We start from the raw sequence: 24,269 nt of genomic DNA on the forward strand, positions 1-24,269 counted from the left end.
TGTGGTGTTAGTGACGTTGGCATCAACAAAGTGCTGAAGTGTCTGTAGTGGAGATCAGCTGTGTATATGTCTCACGTGGACATGGCAAATGTATCAGTCTGAAGAAAGGTCTCGACCCGAAACGTCACCCATTCCTTCTCTCCCGAGATGCTGCCTGACCTGCTGAGTTACTCCAGCATTTTGTGAATAAAAACCTTCGATTTGTACCAGCATCTGCAGTTATCTTCTTATATGTCTCACTTACTTTTCTATCACCGAGTCCCAAATCCATGAATCCAGAGTAAATCTTGCTTCTTTGGAAAAAAAACCTCTCCTATGAAAACATAAAGAGTATAAATATTTATTTTAATTTTTAGCCCCAGTCCAGCCTGAAACTGTACAATTATCAAGTTTTCGAAGATAGACACAAAATGCTGGAGTAACTCAATGGGACTGGATGCTGCCTAACCTGCTGAGTTCCTCCAGCATTTTGTCTATCTTTGGTTTAAACCAGCATCTGCAGTTCCTTCCTACACCTTTCACGTCTTCCACGGATACTGCCTTACCAGATGATATACTCCAGCATTTAGCACCCTCCCCTTCCTCCTGATATACCCAATTGTGTTGTTGACTTCATGGATGGGTTTTATGCACAGACCATGGCCAAGTGGTAGGTGAATTGGCTTCAGAAAATTGTAACCTTGTCCCTAATGTGTAGGTTCGTGTTTGTGTAAGGGGTGATCGCTGGGCGGTGCAGCCTCGGTGCGCCGAAGGGCCTGTTTCCGAGCTGTACAAAGTCTAAAGAATGCTCTAAATTTATCGGAAACGCCTCTCGAAAATTGTCTGCAAATCCTGCCTTAACCGCCACTGCAATATTTTCCTTCCCTGCAACAGAATGAACCAAATAATTCACTAGGTGATGGAGGTTAGGAACTTGTCTTAACGTGATTAAGTTCATAAAATGTAGGAGCAGAATTTGGCCATTCGGCCCATCGAGTCTACTCCGCGATTCGATCATGGCAGATCTATTTTTCCCTCTCAACCCCATTCTCCTGCCTTCTCCCCATAACCCCTGACACCCGCACTAATCAAGATTCTATCAATCTCCGCTTTAGAAATACCCAATAACCTGGCCTCTACTGCCGTCTGTGGCAATGAATTCCACAGATTCGCCACCCTCACCATGAGCAAGTTGGGCTGAAGGGCCAGTTTCCATGCTGTACAACTCCATGACTATGTCAAACTAGGCCTTTGATTTTCCATGGTGGAATAAGATGGGCTGCATTGACTCCTGTCCCAGGCATTTAGGTCATAAAGTCATAAGTGATAGGAGTAGAATTCGACCATTCGGCCCATCAAGTCTACTCTGCCAATTAATCATGGCTGATCTATCTCTCCCTCCTAACCCCATTCTCCTGCCTTCTCCCCATAACCTCTGACACCCGTACTAATCAAGAATCTTTATCTGCCTTAAAAGTATCCCCCGACTTGGCCTCCACAGACTTCTGTGGCAAAACATTCCACAGATTCACCACCCTCTGACTAAAGAGATTTCTCCTCATCTCCTTCCTAAATGAACATCCATTAATTCTGAGGCTATGACCTCTAGTCCTAGATTCTTCCACTAGTGGAAACATCCACTAGTTAATTCCAACAATCAATGGTGGTTGAGGTGAAACCGCCTTAGATTGGTGATTATTGCTGCTCCCTCCCACCTTGTGAAAGTGCGGTCAAAAGTTTTGTGAATCGTCCTCTCTGCCCCACCTCCTTCATGATCAGTGGATGCGCTCCTACCAGATTCCAAAGGATGTCTGTTGATCCCTGTCCTGGGAGGGGTGGGATGTTAGTGGGTGACTGTAGCGCAGTTGGGAGTGCTCCTGACTCTCAGCCCCAGGTTTGATCCTGACCTCGGGTGTTGTCCGTGTTGAGTTTGCACGTTCTCCCTGTGAGTTTCCTCTGGGTGCTCCGGCTTTCTCCTACATTCCGAAGACGTGTGATTTTTGTAGGTTCATTAGATTCTGGAAAAAGCCTCTAGAGTGCAGGGAGTGGATGAGAATGTGGGAAACAAAAAACAAGTGGGAATGGGTGATCGACGGTTGGATGGAACCTAGTGGGCCAAAGGGCTTGTTCTCTTGCTGTATCACGAAACTAAACGAATCTAGTGTCAAAACGCAGGCAGGTAGGACAGCTCGGGACAATTTTTTAAACAATTTACAGAAGCCAATTAACGTACAAACCTGTGTAACAAGGAAATGTAGTTACTCCAGGATTTTGTAACCTACAAACCTGTTCCCTGTTCGGCTTTGGAGTGTGGGAGGAAAACCGAGCACCCGGAGAAAACCCACATGTTCAAAGGGAGAACGTAAAACTCCGTACAGACAGCAGCACCCACAGTCGGGATCGAACCCAGGTCTCTGGCGCTGTAAGGCTATGTAAGAATACCACTGCCACAGTGCCGCTCCTTTTCAATATGTTTTGTTTATTTTTGTAGTGTTGAGTCCAATTTCACTTGTCTTGAAAAGACAGGGTGTGCCTTCTGAACTTGATTGCCTAAAAAGAAGAGTTAAGGCTATTCCCTGGTCCAGGGAGTCTTAAGCAGCCCAGCTAAGAGCTTTCTGAGACAACAATGAGAAACATGAGCTGGTTACTTTACTCGTTTGGCTGCTTTCCCCTGGCGATTAATTGCATCTGTTCATGAACATTGAACTTGAATTAGATTCAATCTGTTGCATAAACCCTGGCATTCTTTTTTAAGAAGTATCACCAATTACTATCTCCTTCAGGCAACATTTATTTAACACATGGGAGATGTGAACATCGCTATTTGCTATTGATTTCTAGAATCAACCTAATAATTGTGAAAAAAATCTAACACTGTACTGCACCCTGACATTAACAGTTGTAAATATTGATTCCAGACTTCTTTAATTGGGAAACAATGCAGTGAAAACGCTGGCACAAATCTATTTGTGTTAAAAGACTGTCAAATGCTGTACGTCCTACTTGCCCTTGAGAAAAAAATAGCATGCAGATTTGTTCAATTTAAAATTATCGTTATTAAGCCATGTAAATGTTAACATCTGAAATTAATTAAAGATAAGCATCTTTCACTAATGGTGCAATGGTTTATTTAATGTTTACCAGGTATGGTGCAATACATTTTTTTGCACACACCTTAGCAACACTAATTTAAAAAAATTCTATTTCTCATAATGGTTATATAGTTAGTGTCGACGTTATGGTGCAGTTGGTGAGAGCCGCAGCCTCAGAGTGCCAGAGACCTGGGTTTAATAATAACCTCGGGTGCTGCCTGTGTGGAGTTTGCGTGATCTCCCTATGCCTTAGTGGGTTTCCTCTGGGCGCTCTGGTTTCCTCCCAAATCTCAAGGCGTGTGGGTTGGTAAATTAATTAGCCTCTATACGTCATCCATGGAGAGGAGTGCCATCTGGTTGGAGTTAATGAGAATGTAGGGAGACTTTTATTTAAAAAAATGGGATTAAGGTGAGATCAGTGCAGATGGGTGGTTGGTGGTCTGAGCAGACATGGCGGCTGCCTGCAGAAACGAGGAACTGCAAAGGCCAGTTTACAAAACAGGCACTGTGCTGCAGTAATGCAGTGGGTCAGACAGCATCTCTGGAGAACATGGATAGGATAAGCGACTTCATCGCATACTCCCCTCCCCCCTCTTTCCTTGCCCCCTTCCTCATCCCTAGTTGTTTACCAGTTAGCCACATTGTTGACTAGCGAAGGTGTGATTTTAAGAGAAACAATGGACCTACCAGGCAACCGGGCCTAAGGTAATTTGTGGCTGGCCCAGAATGGTCCTAATTTACAAAGTCAATTAACCTGTACAAACCTGTACATATTTGTAGTGTGGGAGGAAACCGGAGCACCCGGAGAAAACCCACGCGGGCCACGGAGAGAATTTACAAACTCCGTACGGACAGCATCCGTAGTCTGGATCGAACCCTGGTCTCTGGTGCTGTAAGGCAGCAACTCTACTGCTGTGCCACCATGCTGTGAGGTGTACACGGAGAGTGATGAATGGTTGGCACGTGCTACCAGGGGTGGTGCTGGAGGCAGATAAAATAGGGGCATTTAAGAGGTTTTTGGACAGGCGCATGGCTATGTGGTTTGAAGACTGCTGTCAGTGGCTCTGTGCAGACAACACGTCCAGCAATGACCTTAGTGAGTGCAGTTTCTGTACCAGCTTGTCCTCATGACTGGATTAGCGACAGTTCCTCTCCTCAGTGTTTCTTTATAAACTCGCCGACAAGGCTGTGTGTGTGTGCGCCTAAATGTGGGGGTTGTTTCATTTTGTGTACTTAAGATAGTTGTTCAACTGCAGCAACGGTTGACTTTGTTACAAAGTCATTTTAGTTTTCAATTGAAATTGCCTTTGATGCTAGGATTTAAGGAGAATGCAAGATTCATGGGTCTGTCCAGGATTAGTTTAGTTGAGAAATACAGTGTGGAAACAGGCCCTTCGGCCCACCGATTCCATGCCGACCATGATCACCCTGTACACCAGCACTATCTTGCACACTAGGGGCAATTTACAGAGGGCCAATTAACCTACAAACCTACACATCTTTGGAATGTGGGAGGAAACATGAGCACCCGGAGAAAACCACCGCGGTCACGGGGAGAACGTACAAGCTCAGCACAGGCAGCACCCAGTGTCAGGATGGAACCCGGGCCTCTGACGCTGTCAGGCAGCAACACTACCTCTGTGCCGCAGTGGTAGACAACTCAAACGTTCTACTTATAACCTTCCAGCCTCCAGCACTTCTCCTCCCCCTCCCCTCCGTCCCTCCACCTCTTCTCCTTTCCCTAATGATTTTTTTCATTGTCCTGGTTCACCCCTGACTCACTTTCACACTTACTTCTTTGTACTGGCTATCTTTCCGCTATACTCTCAATCCTGATGCATTGAGACATCGACCATAACTGTGCCTCCACGTATGCTGTTGATCCGCTGAGTTCCCCAGCCATTTGTCTTCTTTCAGTGGTTCAGTGATGGTTTCTTTATATCACATGCACCAAGGTGCAATGAAATACTTTTTTTCCTGTACAGATCTGCAAGGCTATCACCATACATAAGCACAATGCCCTAGTTAGTACAGAATGTACAGGACAGCCCAATGAGTCTATATGTAAGAGTCACCATTTAGGCGCCATGTTACAGTCCCAGTTGCAGCTGGCCACAAAGGCCCGTTGGAACTGTCGCCTCCATTCCGGTCGTCCCGCGAACCATCGGGCCTCATCTTGCACGGCCCTCTTCTGCCCTTGTTCTCCGGGGGATAACTTGCCACAGCCGATCTTGAGGAAGCTCATTCCCAATACTCACCAGCCTCATCACAATGGCTATCATGACACCATTTATTGGACATGGGAGTCTTGCCAATGTCGGGCCTACAAATATTCCTGACCAAAACCGCTAAAAATAAATGAACTGGTTCACTTTATTTGCTCGTTGTGGGCTCTGTCTATGTATGTATATATGGGCAGCTGTATTTGGCTACAAAAAGATCAGAGATAATGTTTAAAAAAAGACACTTGTTAGCTGTAAAGTTGGACTGTTTGCGAACACAGGGTGCTTTATAAATGAGAGACTGTCTGTTTATTTACTCATTTACTGCATTACTATCTATTATGTTGATTACTAATGCCATAAATCCATTAACCACTTTTGTGGGAATATTGACTCGATGTGTGGAGTTGTTGCACTTTCAGTAGCAAATAAATTACACATTTAAATATTTTCCTATTACTCATTAGTTTGTGACTTTTTTGGAAGAATGATAAAGCAAAGAAAAGTTTATATTTAAAAATTATTACTGGATTTTTGATATCCCTGAGCTTTTCAATGATTTAATGCGAATTTAATTGTAAATTCCAAATATCTGACCTCTGGTTGAAGACCTCTAGAAAAAGCAAAAGCAAAATTGTCCAGCCCGTTTAGTTGCAATATTTTTCATAGTTATAGCGTCATAGTCATACAGTGTAGAAACAGGCCCTTCAGCCCAACTTGCCCACGCCGACTGACATGCCCCATCCACACTAGTCCCACCTGCCTGCGTTTGGCTCATCTATATTCTAAAACTCTTGTTTGTTTGTTTGTTCCTGAACTACAGCCAAAACGGTACACGATAGCGCGACAATTTTAGGCCCACCTTACTAACCGTCGTCCATTTGGTGCTAATGGAAGAAGTTTAATTGAAATCGGGGGTTATATTTTTTAAGTTATTCACATTTTAAAGTTTAAATCTATCTCCGAGGGAGGGAGGGAGGGGGTGGGGGGAGGGGGGAGGGAGGGGGAGGAGGGAGGAGAGAGGATAAGGAGGGTTGATTTGCACTGTTTGATTTTTCTTGAGATGAATGGAAGTCTTGCATTTTACTTTTGTCCTTGTGGTAGGCTGAAGATCATGCTTATGAATTGCATTCCTAGTATAAAATGGTTCTGCTTTTCTAACAGCAGATTTTTACCCTTAATGGCATCAGAAAAGAAAGGTGTGTGACTAGGAACAAGAATTCCAGGAAAATATATTTCAATCAGACTGTGCAGAGATCAGTTCAGGTTAATTTATTGTCATGTACTGGACCACAGGCTCTTGAGGCAAAGGAACGAATCAGCGCCAAGGGTCTGTGGGTCCATAATCTCAAGTTCTTCTGCTGGTGGACATTGAGGTACAACCCTCAAACAAGGGAAGGGATATCACCCCAGAGGGCCACCTGAGTTGCAAAGGTATCATGTTTAAAGATAGAAGCGAACCACTACTGAGTATAGTAGGCACAAAATGCTGGAGTAACTCAGCATCTCAGGAGAGAAGGAATGGGTGACATCACCCATTCCTTCTCTCCTGAGATGCTGCCTGACCTGCTGAGTTACTCCAGCATTTTGTGTCTACCTTCAATTTGAACCAGCATCTGCAGTTATTTTCCTACACTACTGAGTATGACATTATTGAATGCATAGAGAATGTATGAAGAGTTTTTGCACAGTTATTGTTGTGTATATATTTTTTATTCTATATTTCTATATTTTTAAGAACCTGAAGGATACAAGTTGGTGCCAGAAACGTGGCAACTCTTGTGCATTGCCTCGGTGTAATTTATTATTCTTACACACTTGTACTTAAGTATGATTGTGCTTATGCATAGCAAACGTTTTATTGAATTGCATGTAAAAAAAGGAATTTCACTATACATGGGCAAAGTAGCATTGATATACACCAGAGTGCAATGAAATTACTTGTTTGCATGAAACCTGCAGAGTAAACAGTGACTACACAGTAACATAGGTTTGGGTTCAGGTTTATTATTGTCACGTGTACCGAGGTACAGTGAAAAGCTTTTTTTTCCATGATATCCAAACAGATCAGATACATAAGTAGATAAGTCATAGGAGCAGAATTAGGCCAATCACCACATCAAGTCTACTCTACCGTTCATTCATGTCTGATCTATCTGTTCCTCTCAGCCCTATTCTCCAGCCTTCTCCCCGTAATGTATGACACTTTTACTAATCAGGAACCTGTCAATCTCCGCTTAAAAAATACCCAATGACAACCTCCATAGCCGTCTGTGGCAATGAATTCCACCGATTCACCACCCTCTGACTAAAGAAATTCCTCCCCATCTCCTTTCTAAAGGTATGTCCTTTGATTCTGAGAGTAAATACAATCAAGTCAAGCTCAAGAATAGATAGAGCATAGGGAAAGGTACAGAGTGCAGAATACAGTTCTCAGCATTCATATAGATAACACATTTAACCATATGACCACTTCAGTCTGCAATAAAATGATGAGACTAGGAGGACAATGTTTTAACTTAAAAACGTTTTGAGCATTTAACAGTGTGACAAAACTATAAATGTGCAATTGTGGCAATTTGGCTGCGCCTTCCATCCCAGTGAATGGAGAAGCTGGGAATGATTTCAATGAGTTCTGGTGCCCCGAGAGAAATCCCAGCTGTTAGTAGCAGAGGCACAATAACTCATTGTTCAGTTTTGTCTCGGCGTACTGTCCCTCACATACAGATTTGTGTAGATGAGTACAGCTGGAATGATAAGGTAACGTTCAAAAGCACTTCGCAGCCCACTGAAGATCTCTGACTGTGAATTGTGGAGGGACACAGAAGACCTTTTGTGTTAAATGAGGTCATATTTGTGGAGTATTTTGCCATTTAAGTAAACGGTACAGTGCAGACTGAGCGCAAGGGATACAAAGAGGAGTGTTAATGTTTGGGTAGAGGAGGGGATACACATTGGAAACATCCTTTTTTAGCATTGTATTCTTCACTGTCAAAATGCCAACCCCTCTTGGCGATGATTTAAAATAACGGGCACTGCCTTGAAATTCAGAAAAGACCAGCTTAGAATAATGGTGGTGCTTTATGGTGCTATACAGCCCAGAAACAGACCTCTCAGCCCAACTCGTCCATGCCATGGAATCACGCAGCTCGGAAACAGGTCCTTCAGCCCAACTTGTCCATGCCGACCAAGGTGGCCCATCTAAGCTGGTCCCATTTTCCCCGCATTTGGCCAATATCCCTCTAAACCTTTCCAATCCATATTCCTATACAAGTGGAGCTGTGAAAGATCATAGATAGGGTGAATGCGCAAAGTCTTTTACCCAGAGTAGGGGAATTGAGAACCAGAGGACATGGGTTTAAGGTAAGGTAAGGTAGATCTAATCGTAACCTGAGGGGCAACATTTCTACACAAAAGGTGGTGGGTGTTAGGAATGAGCTGCTGGAGGAGGTAGTTGAGGCAGGTACTATGAATGAATAATGAATGAATGAATGAATGAATGAATGAGTTTATTGGCCAAGTAGGTGCATATACAAGGAATGTGCCTTGGTGCTCCGCTCACAAATGACAACACAAACATACAGTTAACAATTAAGAATAAAACATAAACACATCAAAACATACATACAACATTACAGTCTAAACATGTGGGTGAAAATAAACCAGAGCAAAAAAGAAACTACAGAATTTGGTTATTGAGTAGAACTACCACTCGTGGAAAAAAGCTGTTTTTATGTCTGGCTGTGGCTGCTTTGACAGTCCGGAGTCGCCTTCCAGAGGGAAGTGCTTCAAAGAGTTTGTGGCCAGGGTGAGAGGGGTCAGAGATGATATTGCCCGCTCGCTTCCTGGCCCTTGCAGTGTACAGTTCGTCAATGGGGGGAAGGTTGCAGCCAACAACCTTCTCATCTGTGCGAATGATCCGTTACAGCCTCCGGATGTCGTGCTTGGTGGCTGAGTCAAACCAGACCATGATGGAGAAGGGGAGGACGGACTATCACAATGTTTAAGAAACATTCAGATAGTTACATGGTTATGATAGGTTTAGAGGGATGCTGACAAGGGGGCCATGCAGAGAGGCAATTTACAGAGAGCTAATTAACCTGCAAACCTGCTGGGCTGTAGTGGGAAACTGGAGCACCTGGAGGATACCCATGCAGTCACAGTAGAATGTACAAACTCTACACAGAGAGCACTCAAGATCAAGAGGGAACCCGGGTCTCTGGCGCTGTGAGGCAGCAGTTCGACCAGCTGCACCACTGTGCTGCCCATGTAGAAGGATTTGCACAGTCTGATGCTTGTCACATTCAGAGCATTTTGGCCAAGTTTATAGGTTGAAAGGCCTTTCAGTTCTGTATGGTCAGTAAGATCAGGAAGGTACCCACATTCTTTGGACACTGGTATCTACTTGGAAGTTATCTCTGAACTCCGGGTGAGACTGTCAGTGTGTGCTTTCCAGTAATGCATGGTGCAGAGTTGTAGGACTATATTTTCTGACTCATAATAATAATAATATATTCCTTTATTTGTCCCACACCGGGGAAATTTGCAGTGTTACGGCTGCAAAGTGGATAGCAAGAGACATTAGTTATAAATAAAAATAAAGATAAGGATAATTGTCATCATTTACTGTGTTTTTCCTTTACTATTACAGTTGACTGGTCTGTTGACTGGTCTGCTGGATGTAGCGCTGGTTGTGCAGTCTCACAGCAGCGGGAAGGAAGGACCTCCAATATCTCTCCTTCATACACTTGGGGTGAAGGAGTCTGTCACTGAAGGAGCTACTCAGTGACATGTGCTAATGTCTATTGAGAAGAAATCAATCATTGTGGAAATACACTGTAAATTTTTAACTACAAGACTAATCATATTTTTAGTGTGTCAGAGCATAGTCTGACATCTGTGTCATCATTCTTCCGTGCATTTTCCAATATCACAAGGAACATCATAATTGCCTTTAGATAAGTATAATGCTAGATAAGTATAATGCTGAAAGGATTTTGGAAATCAGCTTACACTCGGATGCTTATGGGCATTTTTAATCTGGAAATGGTTGTGTGATCACCATATGTGATTGTCAATCTGCTATGAGAGAGAAATAAGTAGATATTTTTCTACTTTCAGTTTGGAGCACTGTAGCCCAGGAGGTTTGGAGAGTGGGATTCCAGGGGAAACTGTATGGAGGTTGAGGAAAAAGCTAGTAGAAGTACAGGTCCACCACTGATTTCCTGACACCCTTGGTCCTTGCTGGATTATCCGTTTTGCTGGACCAATAGAGGCCACGGCCTTGGGGTGGGGGGGGTGCCCAAGACATGACCCACAAAGTCGGCCGTGGAAGTCGGCTATGGGGACGGATCTGCCGGCTCTAGCTGGGCCGGAACACCAGAGCCCTGGCCTAGGCGGCAAATGCGACCCACCGATTGGCCGCGGAAGTCCTGATGAGGTTGAGATTACACGCCTCACCCGGCCTAAGCACCACATTTTCAGGCGTATTTCCGGGGAGGATTTCAAGTGTGCTCAGGTTTTGTGTGCAAGTTGAAAAGGTGTCTTTCAGAACAATTGTTACCTAGGGTTTTATTTTTATTCGAAAGATCAAACGTTGAGGAATTTGTCCAAAGATATACTCTTGTGTGTGGAAAATCAAGCTTAGAGTCATAGAATCATCAAGTGTGGAAACAAGCCCTTCGGCCCAATTTGCTCACACCGACCAACATGCCCCTCTACACTGGTGCCACCTGCCTGCTTTTGGCCCTTATCCTTCTAAACCTATCCTATCCATGTACCTGTCCAAATGTTTTTTAAACATGCCTCAACTACCTCCGCTGGCAATGCAAGCTTGCCATACAAGGTTCTTCATTTCCTTGATGAACTCCAACCAGGTTTCCTTTGGGCACAAGACAAAAACAAACCATTTATGTCATTAATGTAAATATTTTCCACTGTGGTCAGCTGGAACTTTGCAGCTTGATTTCTCCGTCAAATGCTTTTTCTCTTACACCTGGGTCCTATACACCTCAATGCAGTGCCATACGTTCTTAAAATAGCACCTTCTAAATGTGAGTTATTTGTTGTAAATCAGGCTTGGACAGAACATTGTCATGTCCAGTTGCTGCTCAGTCCCTCTGGAGGCTGAGAATGGTATTGCAGGAGTGTTGTGTTCTGAAGAAGGGCCCCGATGTAAAACGTCACCAATCCATGTTCTCCAGAGATGCTGCCTGACACCGCTGAGTTACTCCAGCACTTTGTGTCCTTTTATGTTCTGAGCCACAGGGCTTTTGGATTCTGCTTGGATTCTTCCTCTCTTAATTCAGTTTTGTTTAGAGATAAAGCACGGAAACAGGCCCTTTGCCCCTCTAAGTCCACATCAACTGTTGATCACCCGTTCACACCAGCTCTATGTTATCCCACTTTCTCATCCACTCCCTACACACTAGGACCAATTTACCAAGGGCCAATTCACCTACAAACCTGCACGTCTTTGGGACGTGGGTGGAAACCGGAGCACTCGGAGGAAACCCACACGGTCTCAGGGAGAATGTGAAAACCACACAGCCAACAACCGGTCTGGATTGACCCTGTTCTCTGGTGCTGTGAGGCCGCGGGGCTACCTGTGCCACCTGCAATTGTTGCTCAACCTTCATCTATTTCTCTAATCCTTTTATTGAACTGTTGACCAGTTATTGTTTCACTTTAGCTTTAGAGTTGATGTTTTCTTCAGGATATGGGTTTCAATGTTCTTTCAGGAAGTGCAGACCAATTTAAGATATTTGGGGACACAAGAAACTGCAAGATGCTGGAATCTTGAGTAAAGCACAAAGTGCTGGAGGAACTCAATGGGTCAGGCAGCAAGTGTGGAGGGAGTGGCCAGGTGACTTTTCGGGTGTGGACCCTTCTTCAAATTGATTGGAATTAGGGGAGAAAGCTGGAAAAGAGAGGTGGGGACCGGTCAAAATGTGGCAAGTGATAGGTGGATACAGGGGAGGGGGTTGATTGGCACATGGGTGGAGTCAGTGACAAAGGCTAGAGATGAAAAGAAGACAACAGAGTGTCAGATAAGTAGAGAAGAGGAGGAATTAAATGTGAAGCCGCAAGGAGGGATAGAGGTAGAACAAAACAGGATGGGGAGAGGGGAAAATGGGTGGGATAGTGTGAGAAATGAGTGCGCAACCCAGTTGGGGATGGCATAGGAAAGCGAGAGGGGGGGACTATTACCTAAAACTGGAGAATTCAGTGTTCATACTGCAGGTGTGTGTTTTATCATTCTGTTATCTGTTATGGCGCCAAAGGGAGTACTTTCAGGTGTGAGTGCACTAATGGAAAGAGAAGGACACAGAAGCGTTTGTTTCATTGGCATGAATTGCAAATAGTGATAAGCTATGGAACAGAGGAGAGGAAGCTGAAACAAAAACCTGCTATCATCGATCTGCTGTTGGTGCAGATAATCAATCTCAGGCGGACTTCTCTGTGGAAACAATGAACTGCAGATGCTGCAGGAAGGAACTGCAGATGCTGGTTTACACCAAAGATAGATGCAAAATGCTGGAGTAACTCAGCGGGACAGGTAGAATCTCTGGAGAGAAGGAATGGGTGACGTTTTGGGTCGAGACCCTTCTTCAGACAGCAGGTGCAGATTCATGAAGGGTCCCGACCCGAAACATCACCCATCCATTTCTCCAGAGATGCTGCCTGGCCCGCTGAGTTACTCCAGTATTTTGTGACTCTTTGGAGTTCTCTGTGTGACAGGTTGCAGTTGCATTGGTATTAAACCACCTGCAGTACAGAGGCCACAGGAGATCCTTCTTCCCTGTGGCTATCAAACTGTACAACTCCTCCCCCTTTTGTCGTGGGGCAGACTGACTACACCCCCCACCCCCCACCATCCCAATCTTTGCACATCCCCAAACCTTTCCACTCGTCACTTTAGTTTCATGTATTTTGTGTTTTATGACTGTTGGCAGATCAATTTCCCTCCTTGGATAAATAAAGCTCTATCGTATCGTTGCATATTGTGTACGTTCTGCTGACGCCTCTGTTTACATCTTGCTGACAGCTGTTGTCTCTTTCTCTTTCCCAGGCGGCCAGCATCAGCAAGGCTATCAACAGCCAGGAGGTGCCCGTCAAAGAAAAGCATGCACGCAGTATCCTTACTCTGCAAAGACTAAAGGTTAAGCAAGTGAAACCAAGCAGAGATCGAATACCATCACACCCTTCATTTAGTGCGCACAAGGAACTGCAGATGGTGGTTTACAAAAAGAGGACACAAAGCAAGCTCATAATAAGTTCATAAGTAACGAGCAGAATTAGGCCATTCGGTCCATCAAGTCTACTCCGCCATTCAATCATGGCTAATCTATCTTTCCCTCTCAACCCCATTCTCCTGCCTTCCCCCCATAATCCCTGAAGCCCGGACTAATCAAGAATCTGTCAATCTCCACCTTAAAAATATCCATTGACTTGGCCCCCACAACTGTCTGTAACAATGAATTCCACAGATTCACCACCCTTGACTAAAGAAATTCCTCTTCATCTCGTTTCTAAAGGTACGTCCTTTTATTCTGATCAGGGAAAAAGCTGAGTTAGTGGGATGGGGCACCTTCAAAGGGATGAGTCACGTAGTACAATGGGCCTTTGAAGTGAAAATAAATCTGTCACCAACTCGATTTGCATTAAGTGACTGAATTTAATATCGAATTTTACCATCAAATCAAGTACATTAACTATATTTTCCACTCTTTCCCATCCAGATAATCTTGATTATAAATTTGATTACTTTTTAATTGGTCATCCTTTCTTCCTGTATGCCGATCTGAAAGAGGAATGTAAAGAGAACGACGATTAACCAGAAGGAATTAGATTAGGAAAAAGCTTCATTTGCATTTCCAAATGTTGACTAGATTACGACTTGTAATTACGACTCTGCACTTGACGTCAGACCCTGTATGGTTTTCCCTCTTTTTCACCAGACTACCTATCGAGATCAAAACACAAAGTGCTGGAGTAACCCGGCGGGTCGGGCAGCATCTGTGGGGGGAATGGGTTGGATGAAATTTTGGGTCTGGAAAAGAAGGGTCTCGATCCGAAACATTGCCTATCCATTACCTCCACAGGTGCTGCCTGACGCGCTGAGTTCCTCCAGCACGTTGTGCTTTGCTCAAGATTTCAGCATCTGCAGTTTCTTGTGTGTACATTTTGTGATATTTGGTCAGGCCAACATTGCACAATCCAAACAAGGAACCAACTAAATGAGCTGGACAGAAATCTCTTTTTTTAATAACTTCAATTCAAAGATTCTTTCCAATCAATTTTAAATTCCAAGACTGCGCAGAACTAACAGCAAGATAATTTTTCAATGGCAGCATGAAATTGAATGTGTTATATTTGAAATGCAATAATTCATATGACAGTAATATGAATCTTACTTGTTAATAATTATTTTACTCATTTGCTCATTTGGCAATCTGTATGTCTCTCCCTCGAACTTTGCTACCTTCAAACTGCTGAAGATAACAGACAAAGGGTCCCGAAGTTTGAAGAAGAGTCCCGACTCAAAACGACACCTATCCATGTTCTCCAGAGACGTTGCCTGACCTACTGAGTTATTCCAACACTATATGCCCTACAGAATGGTGGCACAGTGGCACAGTGGGAGAGTCGCTGTCTTACACCACTAGAGACCCCGATTTGATCCTGACTCCTGATCCTGCTCTATGGAGTTTGTACGTTCTCCCTGTGACCATTTGTGGTTTCTCCAGGTGCTCCGGTTTCCTCCCACATTCCAAAGGCGTACAGGTTTGTAGGTTAATTGGCTTCTGTTGCAAATTACAAATTGCTCCAAGTATGTAGAGTAGAACTAGTCTACGGAGATCGCTGGTCGGCGCGGACTTAGTGGGCCGAAGGGCCTGTTTCTATGCTGTATCACTAAACCAAACTAAATATAACTACAGAATAATTTGAATGAAAATGTTTTACTTCAGGGAGCGAAAAAATGTTTTTCTTGGAGTAGAATCATAGAACATCTTCTTTGAAGAATTATCCGTTTACATTTAAATACTTGTTCTCTGTAAATGATAGCAGTGCATGTTACAACAGACTGATATTATGGACGGACAGAATATTAATTTAAAATGATTGAACGGTGTCATATTTACTCCAAGCACTTGTGAATTTTCTTGACTCCCTCTGTATGAATTATATTGGGGACGCATCATGAGAAAGGAGCCTTTACCTTCTGGTCCTACGCCATTGGGCTTCCATTGTCCAGCAGCTCCATCATGAGCTGGAAGTTCTGCCACGTTCTCCACAAAATCTTGAGAGATGGACATCCAAATGTAAGTCACTCTTTTCTACCTAAGAATACTCTAATGAAAGAAAGTAGTTTTTAGCTGTGCCATTAAATGTAATTATCATTTACCTATAATGCACTTCGAATATAGCTTTTAGAAACTTTAATGCCAATGTTGTGATGTAGGAATTGTGGCAACCAATATGCGCAAAGCAGTATTTCCCAAACTGCAATGGCCTGATAAGCAGTGAGTGATGTTGATTAGAGAATGACTATTTTCCACTAACATCAAATTCTCTCATTTTCCTTAAGATAGTGCTAGATAACTGAGAATAGAGGGGGTCTTGGTTTTACCATCTCATCCAAGGGCTGGCAGCATGGATTGTGTAGCTGTTCCTCTGTAACATTAAGGACCTAAGGCGACACAAGTGTAAGGGGTTATGGGGAGAAGGCAGGAGAATGAGTTTGAGAGGGAAAGATAGATCAGCCATGATTGAATGGCGGAGGAGACTTGATGGTCTGAATAGCCTAATTCTGCTCCCATAACTGATGAACTTATGAAGTCACCCCAACATTTGTTGACTTTGCTTCCTGAACTTTATATCCTTGGGCTTCCTAGTTGTCCATTAATGTGGGAGTCTTGGCCTGGAATGTACTTTACTATTGAGTATCACCAGGCCTTTGATGGGGAAGATTTTGAAGATGTACAACCCTCTTTGTTCTGGTAGACCTTGCCAATAAGGTGTCATTTAGGAGCACCAGGTTGGTGGGACAGCCAAATGTGTGTAGGGCAGCCATGAATGTTGCTTAATGAAAACATTTATGATACGTTGTGTTTGCTGTACATTTGAGGCATTCCTTCTAAAGGGAGGTGACACATTTCATTATAGTCATGCAGAGTATCCAAGAGATGTGATATTTACCCTGAAGCAAAAACGTACATTTCTGGAAATAATCAGCAGGTTGGGCAGAAATGGAGTTAATGTTTCGGGTCAATAACCTTCCATCAGAATATCTACCAGAACATAGCATGATAATTTCCAGCATTGTCAATATTTACAGTATATTCAGCATTTCATACATTTGGTTTTTGAAGACTACTGGGTGAAGATTACCGCAAATCCAAAAAAACTAAAGTCTCTAGTTCATTGGGAAGGGGCTGTAATCCGTTGTGAAGTATTGAACAACCATGTATATGGATGCAACATTTGTCCCTCTGCCTAAAACACTGATCATTTTTTTCTTGAGGATTGTTTTGTTGAATAATGCTGATGGTTTTAAAAAGGGTGTTACCACTAAATTCTGCTTTTGCTTATTTTTAGGTTCTTCACGATTTTACCAGGCATAAAAGTAACATCCGTGAAATGGGAAATTTATGGGTATGTTGGGTCGTGAAAATTACGACATTCTGATGAATTGATTTTTTGAAAAACATCATAAATGTTTTCTTTTTTTTTCCTGTTTGTAATCATTGGAAATTCTAATGCAATATTTACACATGCAGTGTTCATAAAAAGTAACATAAGGTTTTAATTGGAGGGAGAGAGGAATGTTTACCGTAGTTGAGATCTGTAACATTGTTTGTAAGGTGAAAAGAAAGTTCCGTTTTTTCAATGAAGTGGCGAGGTGGTAGAGTTGCTGCCTTACAGTGCCAGATACCCGGGTTTGATCGTGACCACAGGTGCCGTCTGTATGGAGTTTGTACGTTCTCCTTGTGACCGCATGAGTTTTCTCCGCTTGCTCCGGTTTCCTCCCACACTCCAAAGACGTGCAGGTTTGTAGGTTAATTGGCTTCTGTAAAATTGTCCCTAGTGTGTCGTAAAGTGCTAGTGTACTTCACAGATCACTGGTTGGTGTGAACTCGGTTGGCTGAATGGTCTGTTTCTGTGCTGTATCTCTAAACTAAACTAAACTTAATGAAATAAACAAAACTAAGTTTGGATGAATGGAGCAATAACTGGACCACACAGTTCTGATGCCATTCAGTCTGCTTTCGGAAGTGATATGTGTTGTCTTTGATTTTCTATTTTTATTATAAATTTCTTTTTATTTGCTTTTATAATGGAAGATGTAAATATTCTTCACTATACGCATACTTGGCAGTGGTAGAACTGGGTTAAGGGTGTGACTGTAGCAAGACAAGTTTACGGAGGTACATTCCATAGGGAGGAAGGTATGTGTAGTTATTGTCTGACTAGTTTTGCACAGGTGGATTCCATCGGGATGAGTGTGAGGCTGTTAACTGACCAATGTTGCATAGACCTTATCCATTATGTGTACAAAAGTACAAATTTGTAATGAGAGCGAGTGTCGACAGAAATAGGTTTATCATAGGTTATAGGTAGAAACACAGGCACAATGATGATGCCATCGAGTTTGGTTAAAGATTGTGAATGTACTCGGCTATATCATACATAGAATATATGATACATAGAATAGATACAAACCCATTTCGCTCACACCCACACCATTGCATATTTTAGCAATTCTTCTTGTCAAAACAAACATTTGTCTTCCAACAGAATGACCTTTAGGAATTAATTCTCTATATTGTTGCTTAGGAAATTCACATCCGAGTGGTTAACTTATAAGATTCTTTGTTCCCTTGGAGTCTTGATTTTATATATGTACCGTATATATACATATATACATACTATATATATATATATATATATATATATGTGTGTGTGTGTGTGTGTGTGTGCGTGTGTGTGTGTGTGTGTGCGTGTATGTGTGTGTATGTGTGTGTGTATGTGTATATGTGTATATATATGTGTGTGTGTATGTGTGTATATATATGTGTGTGTGTATGTGTGTATATATATGTGTGTATATGTATATATATATATGTATGATATATATAGTATTAAGAATTTCATAGTTCTGCCTGGGACATATGACAATAAAACACTCTTGACTCTTTTATAACCTATAGTGATGTTTTAAACAATTCTGCTTATCTTTACTCTCACTTTACGGGAAAGTATTTTTGCCTGGATCTTCCCCAATCTATGCCATTGTGGACCTTGTCCTTTTCTTTAATTACACTCTCTTTCGCTGTGACAATATATTCTGCACTCCGTTCGCTTTCTCTTTGCACTACCTGTTGCACTCATGTATGGTTTCTGATTGTAATCATCTCTAGATTTTTAAAAACCTAGATAGCACTATTAATCCAACCTCTCCAGCCTCCGTTTTCACAAATGTATCATCCCATTCCTTGCCTGTTGCTTTCAAAGTGCCCTGACGCGATAAATGCCATCTTCCATATGTTGATAAATTTGCCTGTCTGATCTCCATTTATCACACTTGACAAGTGTATGTATGGGCGGTGTAAAGTACAAAGAACATCCCAGCTAGTTTCATTATCACAGTTGTAATCAGGCTGTTTAAAACAATTCTTGATAATGCTTCCCCTTTATTTCTGAGTGTGTTGGAGGTGTGAGGCCTGCCTCTTTCCGCAATATTTGTTCCAGCAGGCATTTTGTAAGTTTTGGTGCTGAATGCTGGCAGTGTAGTCAGCCCTAGAGTACAAGAGCTGAACCCAAAACCACACTTGCACAATGCCCACTTTCTATAGGAATCCTGGGGTAATATTTCATCTTTGCCCCAGGCAATTTGGAGCGGCTGAGGTTAATGATTATAGAGGTTAATGAAACCTCTAATGATATCCCATCCCAGAGATCAAGTGACTAAGCAATCCCACAAGGTCTGCCAATGAGCCAAGTCCTGCTTGTTTGGCATGACTCAGCCAATTGTGAGATAACTAACGAATCTGCTTCTGAATTGAAGAGTTTCACTTTTACAAGTATTATTCACCACTGTAATTCAGTTTTATGCCATAACTATTTGGGGCGGCACAGTGGTGTAGTGGTAGAGATGCTACCTTACAGTGCCAGGGAGCTGAGTTTGATCCTGACTACGGGTGTTGTCTGTACAGAGTTTGTATGTTCTCCCTGTGACCACTTGTGTTTTCTCTGGGTGCTTCAGTTTCCTCTCACATTCCAAAGACGTACAGGTTTGTAGGTTAATTGGCTTCTGTAGATTATCCCTAATGTGTAGGATGGAACCAGTGTGTGGGAGTTGCTGGTCGGCGCGGACTCGGTGGGCCGAAGGACTTGATTCCATGCTGTATCTCTAAAGTATACTAAACTAAACTGAAGTATCCAATCACCTTCAGGATGGGAACCTTTAATCCTTGCACTTCTTGCTAAAATGAAACTTGCCGTTTTGTTGGGTCCCGGATCAATAATATAGAAATACAATTCTGGATGTGAAGGTAAAATTAACTTATTGATTGGGAATCTGACTTTAGTATGTTGTAAATTAAATATGAAAGTAGTCATGTGGGTTGGTGGATGAAATCATTGTAATTGATTTCATTTATATACATGGCCACGCAGGTAGAAAATGTACAATGACTGACTGTACTTTAATTTCTGTGCCCAGTCTGGGCTTCATCCAGTAGTGTTTAGTTTAATTTAGAGATACAGTGCAGAAACAGGCCCTGTGACCTACTGAATCCGCACCAACCTGTACACTAGCATTATCCTACACACTAGGGATAATTCATAATTTTTACCGAAGCCAAATTAATCTGCAAACCTGTAGGTCTTTGGAGTGTGGGCGGAAACCGGAGCACCCGGGGAAAACCCACGCGGTCACAGGGAGAACGTAGAAACTCCGTACAGACAGCACCCATAATCAGGATCGAACCCAAGTTTTTAGGCTGCAGGGCAGCAACTCTACTGCTGCGCCACCTTATCGTGGGAATATAGTGGGAATAGGTCCACATTTTATGGAAAGAGCTATTGGATGACAAAAAGTATTTTGATTTCTTTTCTAGGATAACTACTGTTAAAATCATTGCAGCTAACCAGTCAGGCTGAACCCACCTGAATATACAAGCACAGATTTACACTGGGTCCTGTCAGACTGCATTTCTCACAGGGCCACAAGGTTACCATCTGAGCCACTTACACACACACACACACTAACATTCCCCAGTGGCAGCATCTTGAGGGCGTGGGACATATTTATTCACGTGATAGGACAATCCAACAGTTTAAAACGTACATAGAGCAATACAGCACTGGTACAGGCACTTCGGCCCACAATGTCTATGCCAAACATGAGGCCAAGACCAACTCTTATCTGCCTGCACATAATTCATATCTCTTGAATTGAATTAACACCACTGGAAAGTAAGGCAATAGACCTTACTGATTCTGGGTAATATTACATCGCACAATGTATGCATCATTGTCTTCATTACACTCACATTTGAAAAGTTCCCATCTCTATTAGAATGCGACTCGGTGCTATCGATTATCTGACAATTAGGGCTTCAGAACTCTAAGGAATTTGTTGAAGATTTTCACAGTGGATAGCTTTGCTTTAATCCAGCTTGGCCAATTTGACAGTAAAGTGTCTCATTTTCAATTTCATATTTAGCCTTCCTTAAATATTGCATTAACATCATTGCATGATATCCTAGTGTACCGTACTCCTCCTGGCACTGGTGGGAGACTCTCACCATCAGCACACTGGATTTTTACACCAGGCTTGGTCTACCTGTCCACCATTCCAGCAGAAAATGTACTAGAACAATGCTGGCTTCATTAAAGTTGAGTGGAACAGTGGTGTAGCTGGTAGAGCTGCTGCCTCACAGTGTCAGAGACCTAGATTCAATCCTGACCACGGACGCTCTCTGTGTAGAGTTAGCACGTTCTCCCTGAGACCGCATGGGTTTCCCACGGGTGTTCCATTTTCCTCCCACATCCCAAGGACGCGTGGGTTTGTAGGTTAAATGGCCTCTGTAAATTGCCCCTAGTGTGCAGGATGCGAAAACGAGATAACATGGAACCAGAGTGAACGGGTGAGCGATAGTCGATGTGGGCTTAGTGGGCCAAATGGCTTATTTCCATTCTCCATCATCCCACCCTATTCCATCCCACCTACCCCACCCCACCCATATCCATGTCACCAGTAATGTTCAAAATATGTTGTCTGGCATCAATTAGTCCTTGATATTCATGGAGTTGCATGCCCACACAGGGGATAGTAGAAATCCTATGTGGAATATGGGAGGTAAGATGTTCACTTTCATTAGGTTTCCTGCACACCAGACGTTGACGTTGAAGGTAGGGCAGTGTTGGTCATTATTGGAGACGAAGTGATGCCCAGGTTTTGAGAGGACATGAGACCATGGGTTTGAGTTATCTGCTGGGTGGCATTTGCTCCATCGATGGGTCACGCTCCAGCAACTCTTGGCCTTTCCCGTGTATAGTGCTGCCTGTCTATTTACGACTGCTGGATTTCTGACAGGCAGCCGTACTGGGGGCTAACGTAGTTTAAAAGCAGAAACACTCTTCAAATATCCAATCTGACTTAAAAGCTTTAAAGTGACTGATCTTCCTCTAGTAGTGGATTGGTTTCTGCCCTCGTCTTGCTCTACGTAAATCATGAGTCGTTTTAGCTTTTTAACCTTTTTAAACTCTTGCCCGATCCAAATTTAACAATTTGGAAGGCTTAAAATTACCCTGGTAATCACTGAACGACCGATATCATTGTGAGAGGCAAATAGAACAGCCACATCTTTGGAGACAAAGAAAAGATGGTTGCTTGGATGTAAATTTGAGGGGTGCGATGTGTCCACGTGGGAGACGAGGGCTTCGCCATAAACAGAAACTGTTCCAGTTGGAACACTACCTTTTAATTTTGTGGTACTATCTTTTTTTTATTTTTCTAGGCTCACATGCATGATCGTTATGGACAACTGGCAAGTATCTACGTTAAACTTCTCAACACCAAGATGGAATTTCATAAAAAGGTATTTTCTTTTCACACAAGATTGTTTGACTAGCGTGCATTATTTTATGTTTTTTATACTGAAAGTATCCAGAAACAACATAGTTAAATATAATATAAGAAAATAACTGCAGATGCTGGTACAAATCGAAGGTATTTATTCACAAAATGCTGGAGTAACTCAGCAGGTCAGGCAGCATCTCGGGAGAGAAGGAATGGGTGACGTTTCGGGTCGAGACCCTTCGTCAGTCTTTGTGTCTGAAGAAGGGTCTCGACCCGAAACGTCACCCATTCCTTCTCTCCCGAGATGCTGCCTGACCTGCTGAGTTACTCCAGCATTTTGTAAATAAATAGTTAAATATAATATGTGTCAGAAAGAACTGCAGATGCTGGCTTAAATCTACGATAGACACAAAATGCTGGAGTAACTCAGCAGGTCAGGGAGCATCTCTGGAGAGACAGAATGGTGGAAGTATCGGATCGAGACCCTTCTTCAGTCTTTGAGTCTATCTTAGTTAAATATGATGTTGTGCAAGGTCAGCACAGTGGAGCTGCTACCTCATAGCGCCAGAGACCCGGGTTCGATGCTGTCTTTGGGTGCTGCCCCTGTGCAGTTTGCACGTTCTTCCTGTGACCCCGTGTATTTCCTCCAGGTGCTCTAGTTTTCTCCCACATCCCAAAGATGTTTGGGTTTATAGGTTAATTGACTTCTGAAATGTGTAGGGAGTGGATGAGAAAGTGGGATAACATAGAACTGGTGTGAACAGGTGATCGATAGTTGACATGGATTCAATGGGCCAAAGGGCCTGTTTCCCTGCTGAATCTCTAAAGTAAACTAAAGGAGTCTAGAGATGCAGTGTAGAACCAGGCCCACCGAGCCCACGCCGACCAGCGATCATCCGTACACTAGTTCTACCCTACACATTAGGGGCAATTTACAGCAGCCAATTAATCTGCAAACCTGCACGTCTTTGGAGTGAGGGAGGAAACTGGAACACTCGGAAAAAACCTACACGGTCACAGGGAGAACGTACAAACTTCATACAGACAGCACCCGAGGTCAGGGTCGAACCCGGGTCTCTGGCGCTCTAAGGCAGCAACTCTACCTTAGTCTACCTCACTGCCCCTGCGCCAGTGTGCTGCCACTAAAATCTAAATACAAATGAATATTTCATGAACAATTTGTCTGCTGATGTTAATGTACCGGCTCCATTGATCTTCTACAGTGTTAGAGTGCATTTGCAGAGTGCCTTCTATATTTCCTGGCTTGCATCCAACAAGGTGACTTTTGAAGCTTAGTCTTATTAAGAAGGCAATTTCATAGAAACATAGAAACATAGAAAATAGGTGCAGGAGTAGGCCATTCGGCCTTTCGAGCCTGCACCGCCATTCAATATGATCATGGCTGATCATCCAGCTCAGTAGCCTGTACCTGCCTTCTCTCCATACCCCCTGATCCCTTTAGCAAAAAGGGCCACATCTAACTCCCTCTTAAATATAGCCAATGAACTGGCCTCAACTACCTTCTGTGGCAGAGAATTCCACAGACTCACCACTCTCTGTGTGAAGAAATGTTTTCTCATCTCGGTCCTAAAAGACTTCCCCCTTATCCTTAAGCTGTGACCCCTGGTTCTGGACTCCCCCAACATCGGGAACAATCTTCCCGCATCTAGCCTCTCCAACCCCTTAAGAATTTTATATGTTTCTATAAGATCCCCCCTCAGTCTTCTAAATTCCAGCGAGTACAAGCCCAGTCTATCCAGTCTTTCCTCATATGCAAGTCCCGCCATCCCAGGGATTAATCTGGTGAACCTTCTCTGTACTCCCTCTAAGGCAAGAACGTCTTTCCTCAGGTTAGGAGACCAAAACTGCACACAATACTCCAGG

The 24,269-nt window shown here is 43.1% G+C and overlaps 1 protein-coding gene across 1 annotated transcript in view; it reads left to right on the plus strand.

Moving 5' to 3' along the window:
- hip1ra (huntingtin interacting protein 1 related a) overlaps nt 1-24,269 on the plus strand; it is a 114,697-nt gene that overhangs the window by 24,919 nt on the left and 65,509 nt on the right. The window contains exons 2-5 of the mRNA XM_078421694.1: nt 13,365-13,428; nt 15,476-15,618; nt 16,895-16,951; nt 22,324-22,404. Coding sequence (XP_078277820.1) covers nt 13,365-13,428; nt 15,476-15,618; nt 16,895-16,951; nt 22,324-22,404 — 345 coding nt within the window. The remainder of the gene's footprint in view (nt 1-13,364; nt 13,429-15,475; nt 15,619-16,894; nt 16,952-22,323; nt 22,405-24,269) is intronic.

Source organism: Rhinoraja longicauda, chromosome 25 (assembly GCF_053455715.1).
Source record: "Rhinoraja longicauda isolate Sanriku21f chromosome 25, sRhiLon1.1, whole genome shotgun sequence".
Lineage (NCBI taxonomy): Eukaryota > Metazoa > Chordata > Chondrichthyes > Rajiformes > Arhynchobatidae > Rhinoraja > Rhinoraja longicauda.